This window comes from Gambusia affinis, linkage group LG04, assembly GCF_019740435.1.
Source record: "Gambusia affinis linkage group LG04, SWU_Gaff_1.0, whole genome shotgun sequence".
Classification (NCBI taxonomy): Eukaryota; Metazoa; Chordata; class Actinopteri; order Cyprinodontiformes; family Poeciliidae; genus Gambusia; species Gambusia affinis.
The window spans coordinates 29,419,779-29,432,840 of record NC_057871.1 but is presented as its reverse complement, the minus strand read 5'-3'; the positions used below and the strand labels follow the sequence as shown (position 1 = coordinate 29,432,840).

The 13,062-nt window shown below is 36.9% G+C and overlaps 1 protein-coding gene across 1 annotated transcript; it reads left to right on the top strand.

Annotated features, from left to right (window-relative positions):
- Positions 1-786: 786 nt before the first annotated feature.
- On the top strand, positions 787-11,922 carry frg1 (FSHD region gene 1). The gene is made up of 9 exons (XM_044115242.1): positions 787-942; positions 1,467-1,534; positions 2,509-2,631; positions 4,688-4,745; positions 5,008-5,122; positions 7,165-7,269; positions 7,471-7,562; positions 11,279-11,389; positions 11,757-11,922. Exons 1-9 carry the CDS (start codon positions 884-886, stop codon positions 11,791-11,793), a joined length of 768 nt encoding a protein of 255 aa, XP_043971177.1. The 5' UTR covers positions 787-883; the 3' UTR covers positions 11,794-11,922.
- The last annotated feature ends 1,140 nt before the right edge of the window (positions 11,923-13,062 follow it).

The window sequence follows — 13,062 nt, the reverse complement described above, 5'->3', positions numbered from 1 at the left end:
GAGTGCTGGACTTTGCTTGGACCATTTTAACACATGAATAGACTCTGCTTTGTGGCAATATTCATGCGCCACAAAGCATATAACTTAAAATGACTCTCATACACACAGACATTAATATGATTCTGTACAGAAGTTTACGTACAATTAAATGTTGTTTTACTGGAATATGAAAATCACCCTCTGTCTTACAAATGTGCGCAAGTATTTGGAGTTGTTTCAAATAACAAAAAAAGACCCCTGAAACAACTGAATATAAAATAAGTAAAAACAGAAAAAAACTGCATACTAATGAGCTAACATCTACCATGTTTGCCACCTCTGCATGTGGCTAACTAATGAGTTATTCTTAAGTTTCAAATTAACTAGCTATAGATAAAAATATGTTACACGAAATAATGGTGATATTTTAAATAAGTGATAAGACCAAAATAGAAAGTTTTTGTTTCACCACCTCCACCACTCTGAAATATAGTATATATATATATATATATATATATATATATATATATATATATATATATATATATATATATATATATATATATATATATATATATATATATATATATATATATATATATATATATATATATATATATATATATATATATATATATATATATATATATACATATATATATATATATAAACCATAGGTAGGAATTAGCTGTCCATGCTGATTAAGAACAAATAATCAATTAATCAGATTTTTATAACTCGCATTCTAATCTTTTCAAGCAGGGCAGGTTTTTAAGTACGTGGTTAAGTATTCGCAGACTCTGCGAATGCATCTCAGTTGTTAACTGGACCTTCCCGGCTGCCGTACTATAACACGACTTGTTTATCAGAGTAACAAGACGCTAAGTGGGTTGGAGTAAGAAACATGTCTGAATATTCACATGTAAAATCAACTAAGCTTGTTCTGAAGGGTCAGAATAAAGGGTAAGTTTTCTTCTTTGTTTGTAGCGTTACTTCTTGAGATGTCGCGTTGTTTGGTGCAGTCTCTTCCCTAGCTAGCTTTAGCTAGAGCGCTAACCTAAACAGTGACGTTGGAAATCATGAAAGCCCTCAAAGGACCTTCAAGATTTAAAATGTCTCCATTATTTAGTGTAACATATTTTAGCTATAGCTCAATAACTTGAATCTTAAGAATAGTTCGTTAGTTTATTAGTGAGACACATGCAGAGTTAGCTAACATGCTAGCTGTTAGATCATTAGTTTGCAGTGTTTTTTACGCTTATTTTATCAGTTGTTTAAGGTGTTGGGTTTTGTTTTACCTTGAAGTGACCGCACATACTAACATCTGCAAACTTAGGAGAATGTGTGAGGTTTTGTCTGTCTGTCGATGAGCTTTTTCTGAAATAAGGAATTTGTTCGATTTAATTGGTTTTGGAATACGTTCAGAGTGCATGTTAATATGCGCATGTTCACAACGTGAAGATTGAATTGGATTTTGTTTCCCCCAGAAAAAAGAAGAAGAACAAGGATAAAAAGAGAAAATCTGCAAATGACGAAGATAAGCAAGATATTGTTGGTATGACCTGTTGTTATTATTATTATTATTATTGTTGTTATTAAATTTCCAAAGTGTGCTTGAATTCTAAGAATGCCATTGAAAGGGTTTAACTGAAGGGTTTAACATTGTTCACTATGAGTGAACAATGCTCAAGTTCCTGTAGTGCAGTAGAGTCTAAATGTGTCCCAGCTTTAACTTGAAGGAATTTAGTTTGAAACGAAACGTGTAAAACGTTAAATATATATTTATTTATCTAAATATTTGCCAGACTTTAACCGCAGCTTTCTGCAGTATTTTGCTTGCAGCTCTTTTAGTATCTAGATTTGGTCTCCACAGGTGGTTTTATTGAAAGGCATTTTATATATTGTTGTTGTTGTTGTTGTTGTTTCTGTCACCATGTCTGATTCATTCTGGTTTGTGATATGAGTGAAACAGAATCCAAGCGTGTTTATTTAGATTTTGGGGGATTAATAAAAGACCGATTTAGTTAATCGATTTCATTTGAATGAAAATTCTGTTCTCTATATATATGTATGTGTTCTCTGAAAGAGCTTGAGCTATGTGCCTTTAAATTCTATTCTCCATACCTGTTATTGTTTCTGCCATGCAGAACTCCCCATCTTGTGTTCCCAGAACTGTTCTCTAAATGTAAATAAATTCAACATTGGTCATTTTAGTGACTTACTTGCATAATAAAACTTTAATTATCCTTTTTTCAATCCCCTGAAAGTCATTCATATTTTGAAATATCTGCCACCATAAAAATAAATAAGAAGTTGTGATTAAATTTGTATAACAGTAACTTGAATGACATGACCAACTTCCTTTACAAGGCTCTACATCCTGCCAGATTTTAATGTAAAGAACAAGTGAGACTGTATTGAATGTATAATTTAACATCTTCATGACTGGACCTTTATGAAAGATTCAAGATGTATTATGACTGCATTTTTCTTGGCCTCATACGGTACTCTGGTTTCTCTGCTCCCCAGGTGGTTGGTGGTGTGTCAGTAGTTTCGGAGACGTTGCAGGAACGGTTGCCATAGAGATGCAGAACAACTCATACATTCATGCCCTGGATACTGGGCTCTTCACGCTTGGCTCGCCACACGGAGGTATGAAGAGAGACGGGGATTATGATGCAATTATTACTTCAAGGATTTAGTTTGTTCATGCAGTTCATGAGCAGTTTGGTATTCCAGCCAGGCGATTCCATTATTTCGAATGGAGCTCCACAATATAGATCCAATAGAGCTATATTGTGGAGCTATATACAAAACACACATTGGCTTTGTGATATCAATGTGTGCAATATTGCGATCACAAAGGCCTGCTTGAATGCAATATTTATTAAACTATTATTTTTAAAATTGTAAGCATTGATTGGCCTTGATGTCTAAACCTCCTGCAGATTTCACCAACTGAGATCCTAAAGCTCAACAAAAGTGGTGGAGATATTATGGTAGAAAAATCTGATTAGTCACAACCAATGTCGTCAAAATATCTATGATATTGCAAATACACATCTTCCTAATATTATGCAGCTGTAATCCATAAGTATTTAAAACCACATTTATGAAACAATGACTTTATTCATGAACTGATTTATTGTTTTTACACTGTGCAAAATGCACTGTTCCAAATTATTATACACAGCAGATTTTCTAAACATTTTATGGATTATAAAGAACTGCAAACGGTCATTCTTTGAATGTGAAGCAATAAGTGATCACATGTACTAAAATCAAAAGTTATTTCAATCAAAAACATCTTAACAGACTGAGTTACATGTTAACATAGAACCTTCTTTGATATCACAGAACAATTCTTGATATATTGAACTTGTGAGTTTGTGGAACCTACTTTTACTGTAGGTTTAATAAGCTGACAAATATTTCCTGGTCTTTACTGTTATTTACTGTAAAAAAAACTTTACTATATCAGTCATATCAGTTTGTTCAACTATCTTTTTTACCACATTAATTTTTTTGTTTCATATTTTGTATCGATATAATCTGCAAATCACCATAGAATATGACCTTATGAAGAAAATACTTGTAGTCCATGCAGGGAGAAAGATATTAACAACTGATGAATAAAATATTTTTTTAAACCAGCCTTGAATTGTAAAATACATTTTGAACTTATTGGAATTAATATTCTCTAGTAATCAATATGGAGGGAAAATAAAGTACAGAGCTGAAAGCGCCAAGTCATTATGCAACGATTAAAGAGCCTTGATGAGTTGAGCAAAATGTGGATAATGAAAGTTAGAATAATTTAATCTGTCAATCGGGTTGAAATACCACCAGCTGACCAGTTTTTCCACAGAAAAGTGAAAACCTGATCTGGGTTTTCCGCCAAGAGAGCTTTGTGGGAATAAAGTTGTCTTCTGGCTTAAGCAGCAAAGTAGCTAAAGTGGAGGTGAAGTCAGATGCCAGGTGAAACGCCTGATGGGAGCCGAGTTGAAGAGAAGTCCAGAGCTAATTCAAAGATATTACCTCCATCTACCTGCAGGCACTTCTGACAGAGTACAGCTCATTGAATCAGTCTGTCCTGAAAAACACCCGGCACACAATTAATTCTGTCCATGCTCAGTAGGAACAACCAATTCCCTCAGTGAGCCTTCAGTCTCTGCATGCATATAAGCCCATTTGGATGAGATGAATGAGACCAAAAGCTTCCAGTGTAGAAGTTTTTGGAGAGCCACTCTAAAACGTGGTCACAGTCTCTACAAGATTATGAAGATAATTAGCATATCCAACCTAGATTATAATCAAACCCCACCAGACCTGAATATTGTGTCCTGGGGAATCTCCTCATTCACAGCTGAGTTGGAAACACTGAGAAATTTCAAGGAATAATTCAAAATTGATATCTGCGAGATCAGCGCCGCATCGGACTCCAGCGACACCTGTCTCCATTCCCTCACATATTGTTTAGAGTAGCCACAGCGCCCGGCCTGAAACTGAAAGCAGTAGTCTGGTCAACTCTGGCATTTTAAAGTGGAAATTTTGCAATAAACCTGCTTGTTGAGCAATGGAGAGTAACAGAGTTCATGGTGTTCATCTTAGAAAATACTGTTGTCATGCCAGAAGTATAAACTTGATGTATGTAGACGTTTATCAGAAATAATGAGTGTGAAGTCTTGAAATGTGTGTGACGTTTCAGATGACGAGGGCCCAGACCCACCAGAGCAGCTTACCGCCATTAAACTGTCAGACACACGGTGAGGTCACAAACACACACACTGCTCTTTGTAACACTCTTGAATTCAAAACTCCATTCTATTGACTATTGACTATTCCTTTTTTTATATTATTATTTTTTAAAGATTTGTTTGTTTCTGCGAGGAGGCCAGTCGGTTTCCAAGCAGTCTCTGATTGCTGCCCTTTTTTGATCGCTCTTTCTGATACTTTTGTTTCAAACTCTTTCTAGGAGAGAGGGAACCAAAGTCAGCAGAAAATAATTTGCTATTTGTCTTGTTGAAGGATTGCGTTTAAATCTGGATATGGAAAGTACCTGGGCATCAACTCTGATGGTTTGGTGATGGGGCGCTCCGACGCCATTGGCTCCAGAGAACAGTGGGAGCCCGTCTTCCAGGACGTGAGTAAACCTGAAAACGTTTCTCATGTTGATTACTCTGAGTAGACTCTCATTTAAATTCTCAAGACTGATTTTTTTTTTTTAAATCTGAGACTTTATGGAGTTTATTTTTCCTGTTCTACTTGTTTTTGTCGCCACTGTTGGCTTTGAATCGACTCACTACTTTTAAAAGTTAACTGCTGCCTGTTTGGGCTCCACTGGAGCCTGGATGTTGCTGATATCCAGACTCACTTGAAGGCATCGTCATTATTACAAAAACAGCTTCATTTCTAATTGCCTTCATTATCATTATGTCTTCCAGCTGACACTGTAGGGACTCATGTTCATTTTCTAATAATTTGCAGCCATTTAGTTCACAGTGTGGCTTTATTATCTAATCAATTATTTTATTTTGAATATTAACAAGAAATGACATGACAGCATGCTGAGGTTATATGAAGATCAGGGTGTAAAGACGATGACAGAGCTCCACCTGTTAGTGGAATCCAGTGTTTTGTTTTTTCTAGAGGAGAGAGGTATCAAAACATTTTTATTTATTTTTATTTTTTTTTTTTGCATTGTGGACCAAAAACTGCAAGTTGGAAATATTCAATTGACTTTTATTTCCAAGTTAATAACATAAAATCATCTTGGTGGGAATTATTTTCTTTGTACCTCCTCAGCAAAACTCATAAACATGCAATATTTCCCTGATGCATATTTATCAGATTTCTGTAGAAAAGAACAAATCATGGATCCAAAAAGCCTCTCAAACATTTGCCTTAAAAAAAGGCCGGTGTACAGTTTCAACTGTTTCTTATTTTTGTTGCTCTAGAAATGTTTCTATTTATTTCCAGAAATGACAGCAGGAACTTGGTTCTGAAATCCTTTCTGTATTTCACAGAGTTTAAAGTATTTGTTTGAAGTTTGTTTCGAGTAAAACCGTCGCTGGATGAAGTCGGAACAAAAAGAGAAACGTGCTCAGTAGCTGCGATTCCGTTACAAATGTGCACAGAACTTTGTTGATATTCAGCTAATGTCAAAAACACCTGTGGTGTTTCCATATAATGTTCTCAGTAATTTCATTAAAATGTGGTGCTAATTGTTAGCACCTCTTAAGACAAATATTAATTGTTGTTTTTGTTGCATTTCTGACAGTTGGAGCATTCAATCAGAGGACTTTGGCACATTTCCTGTAAATTATCCAGAAACCTGCTTTGTTTTTTGGGGGGTTTTTTCCCTCCGGGGCGTCTTTTTGTGGGCTCTAGTGTCCCTTATATGACAGTATGTCATATAAGGGACATCTCCTTCCCCCTGACAGGAAAGGGGGAAGGAGAGGGGGGAAGACATGCAGCAAATGTCGTCGGGTCCGGGAATCGAACCTGTGACGGCCGCGTCGAGGACTAAAGGCCTCCAAATGTGGGTCCCCTACGCCACCACAGCACGCCCCAGAAACCTGCTTCTTCTCTCAGGCTCTCCTCTCCTTTCTTTTCCAGCGGATTTCCTGCTGAAATACCCAAAAACCTTTCCTTTTTTTTTATTTTTATTTTTTTTTTTTTTAGAAATAATCTTAATATGAGATGTTTTTTCCTCTCATTAATTGAACATATTCAACTTCTAGGTTGGTTCTGGTTTTGTGTGGCATGATGCTCCTATGAAAGATTGGTTTAAGAGCTTTTTACACATCTTTACTAGGAGTAAAAAAAAAAAAAATTCAGGTGGAATGAAAGTTGGAATAACTTATTTAAAGATAAAAGTTTCAGAAACTTTTCTGTCTTTTAGGCTTTCACATCCAAATATGTTGGGAGCATTTGTTTTTTGGATGTGTTTTTGTTATTTTATTCCATGCCTAGATGGATGACAGGTAAAAATTAGCTGTGGTGATAACCAATCACCCTGTCATCCTCCTTGGCTTGTTAAAACCTTCAGTCTTCAGACGTGTTTTACATCAAAGATCTGTATTTTTTTGTTGTTTTTTTATGTTTCTGTCACAACAAGCCGTCTCACAGCAATTGTGTTTAATGTGTTTTTGTTTCTTTTTTTGTTTCTCTTCCTTCCCTCAGGGTAAAATGGCTCTGCTGGCTGCAAATAGCTGTTTCATGTCCTACAGTGATGATGGAGACATCGTGGCCAACAGCAAGACAGCGGGGGACGCCGAGATGCTGAAGGTGACGGATCGCCTGCCTTTCTTTCTCTAAGGATTCGTGTTAATCCTCAGACTGCTTTTGTTCGTTTGCGGCCTCTGCAGGAACTTGACCGGTTCAGCGGAGGAGGGGAAATGTTCTCCTCCTCACTGAGGGGGAGGTCAAGGTGTTGGTATTTAACGTTCTCCTTCTCTCTTTGTGTGTTCTCCCCGTCTCGATGAGTAGATCCGGACCAATACAGAACGGGAAGTCAAGCACAAAGATGAGCTTGCAGATGAGGACAGAGGGAATGTGAAATCCTGTGAGGTCAATTATGTGTAAGTTATCGCCACTGTTTCAATGGATATTACTCATTTATGCAACAGCAGTGAACATGTTGCATCAGTATCTTATTGTCTCTGCAGCCTACAGTGTGCATAACAAAAAACTCAAAAGCTCTTTACTTTATAATTAGAGTAGTTTCTTATGGGTAACCCTTTATTTGAAGGGGTGTTCATAAGACTGATATGACACTGTCATAAATATGACACAACACCCATTATGAATTAGAAGAAGTTTATAACTGTTATGAAGTGTCATTAGGTAAATAAGGCTTTTAATGCAAAGTTGCATTAAAAGTTCATTAAAAGTACCAACTCTGCGATATTTGCTACGGTAAGTAATGACACTTTAAGGCAAAGTTGACACTTTTAAATTACTTTTAATTCACCTTTTAAGGCTACTATTCGCAGGGCGTCCTGTGGTGGCGTAGGGGATAGCACGACCCACATTTGGAGGCCTTTAGTCTTCGATGCAGCCGTCGCAAGTTCAATCCTCGGACCTGACTGACATTTGCCGCATGTCTTCCCCCCTCTCCTTCCCCTTTTCCTGTCAGCCTACTGTCATATAAGGGACACTAGAGCCCACAAAAAGACCCCCTGGAGGGGAAGAAAAAAAAAAGGCTACTATTCGGTAAATAAATGTCATTATTTACCCAATGACACTTCATGACAACAGTCATAGACATTCATAAAGACTCCTTCATGTTCATAACAGATGCTATGTCATGTTTATGATGGTGTCATGTCAGTCTTATACACCCCTTCAAAATGAAGTGTTGCTGTTTTGTAATTTCTTAAAGGAAAATTTTAAAAAATAATATATTTATTATTCACCAGCATGTGTAAATACAACAAACACTATAGAGTGACAAAAAGCAAAAAGGGGTATTAATCTAGAAAATAATTAACCAGATAATAGAAGGAAGAATGGCAACCGAAATTAAATAACCGAACATACAAAACAAAAACAAAAAACACAAACAAGGAAGTATGCATTAAAAAAGATACATTCAAAACAAAACACAGAACATAGTCAGTTGGTGTCACAACAAAAATGAAATTGATTAACGTAAATTAGAATATGCTTTTTTTTCTTCTAATTTACCAATAACTTGGAAGTTATTTTCTAATTTGAAATATTTTTCTGTTCTTTAATTAATTAATCTAGCATCACAGATATTTTGGAAAAAAGTGGAGAAGAGAGGGGGAAAAAAGAAAGCAAACAAAAAGAGAATAAATAAATAAAAGTATATGCCAGAACAAAGAATAAATAGATAACAGATAAGGATGAAACACAATGAGTCTTATTATTTGACTCTCTCATTTCCCTGGTCTTGGCTTCCACCATGGTATTAACTCACCGGCAATGAAATGTCATCTAAAAACATGGAGAATATTTTATTGAAATGTTCGAGTTGGTTTTTATGTATTGCTGATTGTTGCTCCATTGATATCTGATATGCAAGTAGACCTAGCCATGGTGAGGAACAGATATTTTTTTTTCCTGTTTTACCAGTTAAACAGTATTGTATTGTATTGTTACAGGTTTTTATGTCAAGTAAAATAAGTAGAGACCCAAACCACTTGTGAAAATAAAAGAATCAAACACTTACTCACCTGTTGTGCTGCTAATTGAACACTAGGTGGTGCTTGTTCAGAGTAGTGGTGCCTGGTATTAATCTCCCTCAGGCATCACAGAGCAAGTATGACAACCCAAACAGACAGTTGGCAAAAATTAGGCCTGTTTTCAGTGTCATAATTAAATATAAATATAGCTTTCCATATAGGAGCTGCCTATGGTCAACATTTTTCCTTCTTCACTGCACACTGCTGAGTGAAGACCAGCTGCTGCATGCCACTATTACCAGCCATGACGGCATTAGTTTGGTGTTGAGAGCTTTACATGGCAGTCCGCTCACTTTATGTGGCAGAACTTAACTAAAAGCACTGAAAACACTTTTGAACATCCTCATTTGAATCACCTGTTTAACCTGTTGTTAAAATATATTCAGATTCAAACTTATTTTTCTTGTTTTGTTTTGGGGTTTTTTGCAGTTCATATATTAGACGTGATGTCATGAGGGAATAACATTATTGTTTTATAATGTTATAAAACAATAATGTTTTATAACATTATATAATTATATGATTTATAACATCAAAACGTATCTGGAGTGTCGCCTTGATTCAATCATGCATGTTTGAGAAATCCTTTAATTTAATCTCCACGGCAACCTTTCAGTTGTGCAAGACGCCTGGGTGGAGCTAGCTCCGTCTTCAAGATGGACCTCCACCTCTCAGATAGTTTCTGAGCTTCCACCTCACAGAGCAACCCTCCTCTGACTCCCACACTCAGCTCCTTCAGACTAGCCAGCAGCAATCAGCAAACCTCTTCTGGAACTGTTCATCTGCTGAGCTCATCATAGGAGCTACTTCTCAGTGCAACGCTGGTAGAAATGTTGTTACGACTTCCTTAAGGCAGAGCTTCAGAAAGAGCAGGAGTTTCTTAAAGAGACAGAGACCCAATTTCAAGGCGTTAAATTATGAACTCAGTCATATTTGCTATATAATGCATTTTTTTAACAAGTGAAGTTCACATAGTTACTTCATTATGCTTTAAATTGACACTATGTGGCTAGAAAACACATGATTCTGCCCCTCTAACACAAAGTTCTCAGCAAAGAGTCATTTAAAACATGTTAGAAGGAGCTGAAGTAAAGAAATGTCCCAGATGTCCTAGAATTGTCTTCCCCAAACTGTTACATCCAGTTAAACTGTTTTTGTTCTGATCATAGCTTTGTTTGTCATCTTTTATGTGTGTCATTAAAGCCACACTGCTGTGCAACTTGTCCTAAGCGCTACCTGTATCAGACGTTTAATGGTGTCTGGATGTTTTCGCCGCGCTCTGATATTTATTTTTTCTAGCCTAAACACAGAAACCTTTTGGCCTCTGAAGTCGGCGCCGCTGAAGCTTTTTATTCAGATTCCTTTGTTTTCCCATCATGTCCGTCTGCTCCGGCAGGATTGTGACAGTAAAACCACACGCTTGAATGAGACGAGGCCTTCTCTTCAGCGCCGTCGCTCAGAGGTGCTATTGATGGTCTGCAGTTAGTGTGATGAGAGCGCGAGGAACGCCACATTTCACTGGGGCTTTTTTTCTTTTGCTTGTTTTTTCCTGCAGCCTATTAAAGTTGCAAACAATATGTCTGAGGCAGCCTTTTGTTTATTTATTTATTTTATTTTATTTTCTCTTTGGTTGGCATGCTTTAGATTGTGTTTCCACCCTGTTATTTGTTGTAGATGAATGTGAGGAAAATGGACTCATCATGCTGACATGTTGATAATGGCTGCCCCTGAGCCCTGCGTGGTGATGTAGTGTTTAGCGTGTGAGACGCCTTTCAGGATGGAGTGCAGTCTGGTAATCATAAAACACCGGCTGAGCCGAGACAAACAAACTGTCAGGAGCGTGCTCAGACCCAGAAAGGCCCCGGGTCGTTTTCCAGCTCCGTTCCAGATCGTTCAGCGTAACTTAAGAGCCTAATTATTTCTACCAAACCCACTGCTTGAGTTATGACACACCACATGGTGCACGGCGGATCGTCTTCCTCGCTGTCTGAATGGTTTGTTTTTTTTTTAGTTAAGTTCTAATGAAATCAAGTTCTTTTGTTTACTCCTCGCTTAGAGCTGAGATATTTTCATTCTCTGTCTTGCAGGAAGAAATTTCAGAGTTTCCAGGATAGACGGCTGAGAGTTAACGAAGACGACGCATCGACGCTAAAGAAGGCCAGGGTGGACGGGAAGTTTCATGAAGCTCTGCTGGACAGGTATGAAAACCCAAGTAACGCACGAGTATTCCCAAACAGTCAGAGAGTTTATTTCATCATTTTCTACGTTTGAATAAGTATGGGGAGGAAAAAAAGTTTGATTTTTCAGAAAATAAAATTTCTACCCTTGGCATATGATGTTGGGCATTTGCCAAGATATTTGATATTTTTGATTTGTAAATAAAATCAAAGTAAAAATATCAAAGTTACTAAAGTTCTTGAGGGGCAGTATAATATATTCTCCAGGCATATAGTGCCATTTTATACCATAATCAAGTCATTATGTTACCTTCAGTTGTTATTAAAATGCTGTATTGACATATTTAGACTGGTGAAGTTAAATGTTGTTTTGTTTGTTTGCTTGCAGGAGAAGCAAAATGAAAGCAGACAGATACTGCAAATAAAGACCAGGAGGATTTCTACCGTGTTATTTTTAAAAGTCCTGCCTGTTTTCCAGGTGTGGTCGTGTAATGTGGCTGGTTTTTTTTATTTTGTTTGTTTTTATATTTTAAAAATAAACTTTATTGCTTGGACTACTACGTGCCCACATCTTGTGATGAGCTATGAATTTCAGGTGACCCATTTGGCCTTTTAGTGTTAATAATTAACCGGTGTGTGTCCACGTCGCCCTGCAGTAACTAGAATAACATTACAGAGGTCACAGTGCGAGAGTTATCCCAAAATCAATCCGTTTGGCTTTAAGCTACGGTATGTGCTGCATCGATTATTTTCATGATGAACTATGTCACGTAAAACCGCGCAGTAAGAACAGGGAAACACAGCAGCACAAAGAAGTTTATCTCAGAGCCGGGATTTATTATTTGGAATACACAAAGTCATTGGTGCAACAAATTAACTGTAGCACATGGAAGCGGTACATAATGCAATAGGAGGCATAATCCTAATTAGAATTAGAAAGCAGCTAAACGTGTTTTACTGTAGGAAATCCTAACGTTTGAAGAGCTGACTGTCTGCAGACGTTCAGGAAGCCTGGAGCCAACCATCAGAGGAGAATTTAATGTTTCATATTCTGTTTCATATATTGAGCTTGTAAATACTGTGTTTATCTGGATAGGTTTACCCAAAGGCCCTGGATTATTTCCACATGCACAAAGAAGTCGGAGCGGTTTTAGTTCCAAACTGTTTATTGCTTCATAGATGAAGTAGGAGAGTTAGGAAAACCCTGAGTAAGTCAGGATGCATCAAACGTATTCACACCTCTGCAATCTACTAGGGATTTTTATGTCTTGACATGGAATTTCAGTTGGAACTTTGACTAGACCATTGCAACACATTGGCAGAGTTACCTGAGCCTCTTGGTGCTTCTCTTAGTAACTATAGCAGCTGGACTTCTGAAAGCCTTTGGCTGCACAGGTTTTTCATTTAGTGGTATTTGATTAAAAAAGGCCCACTTTAGGTTTTTATAAACATTTTGAACACGTCTTATTGTTCCTCCACACCTAGTGTTGGTCATATAAAAGTAAAAGAGAAGTTTGTGGTTGTAAGGAACATGTTGAGAGACATAAAAGAGAATATTTAAGTAATTTCTGCTTTAATTTCTGTTTTTTTTTGTTGTTTTTTTTGCAGAATGATCTTTTTAAAGACAGGAAAACCTGAATGTGTCGTCCTATTTTTAAAGACGTCATGGCCCGAATGTATAAAACAGCCTTGGT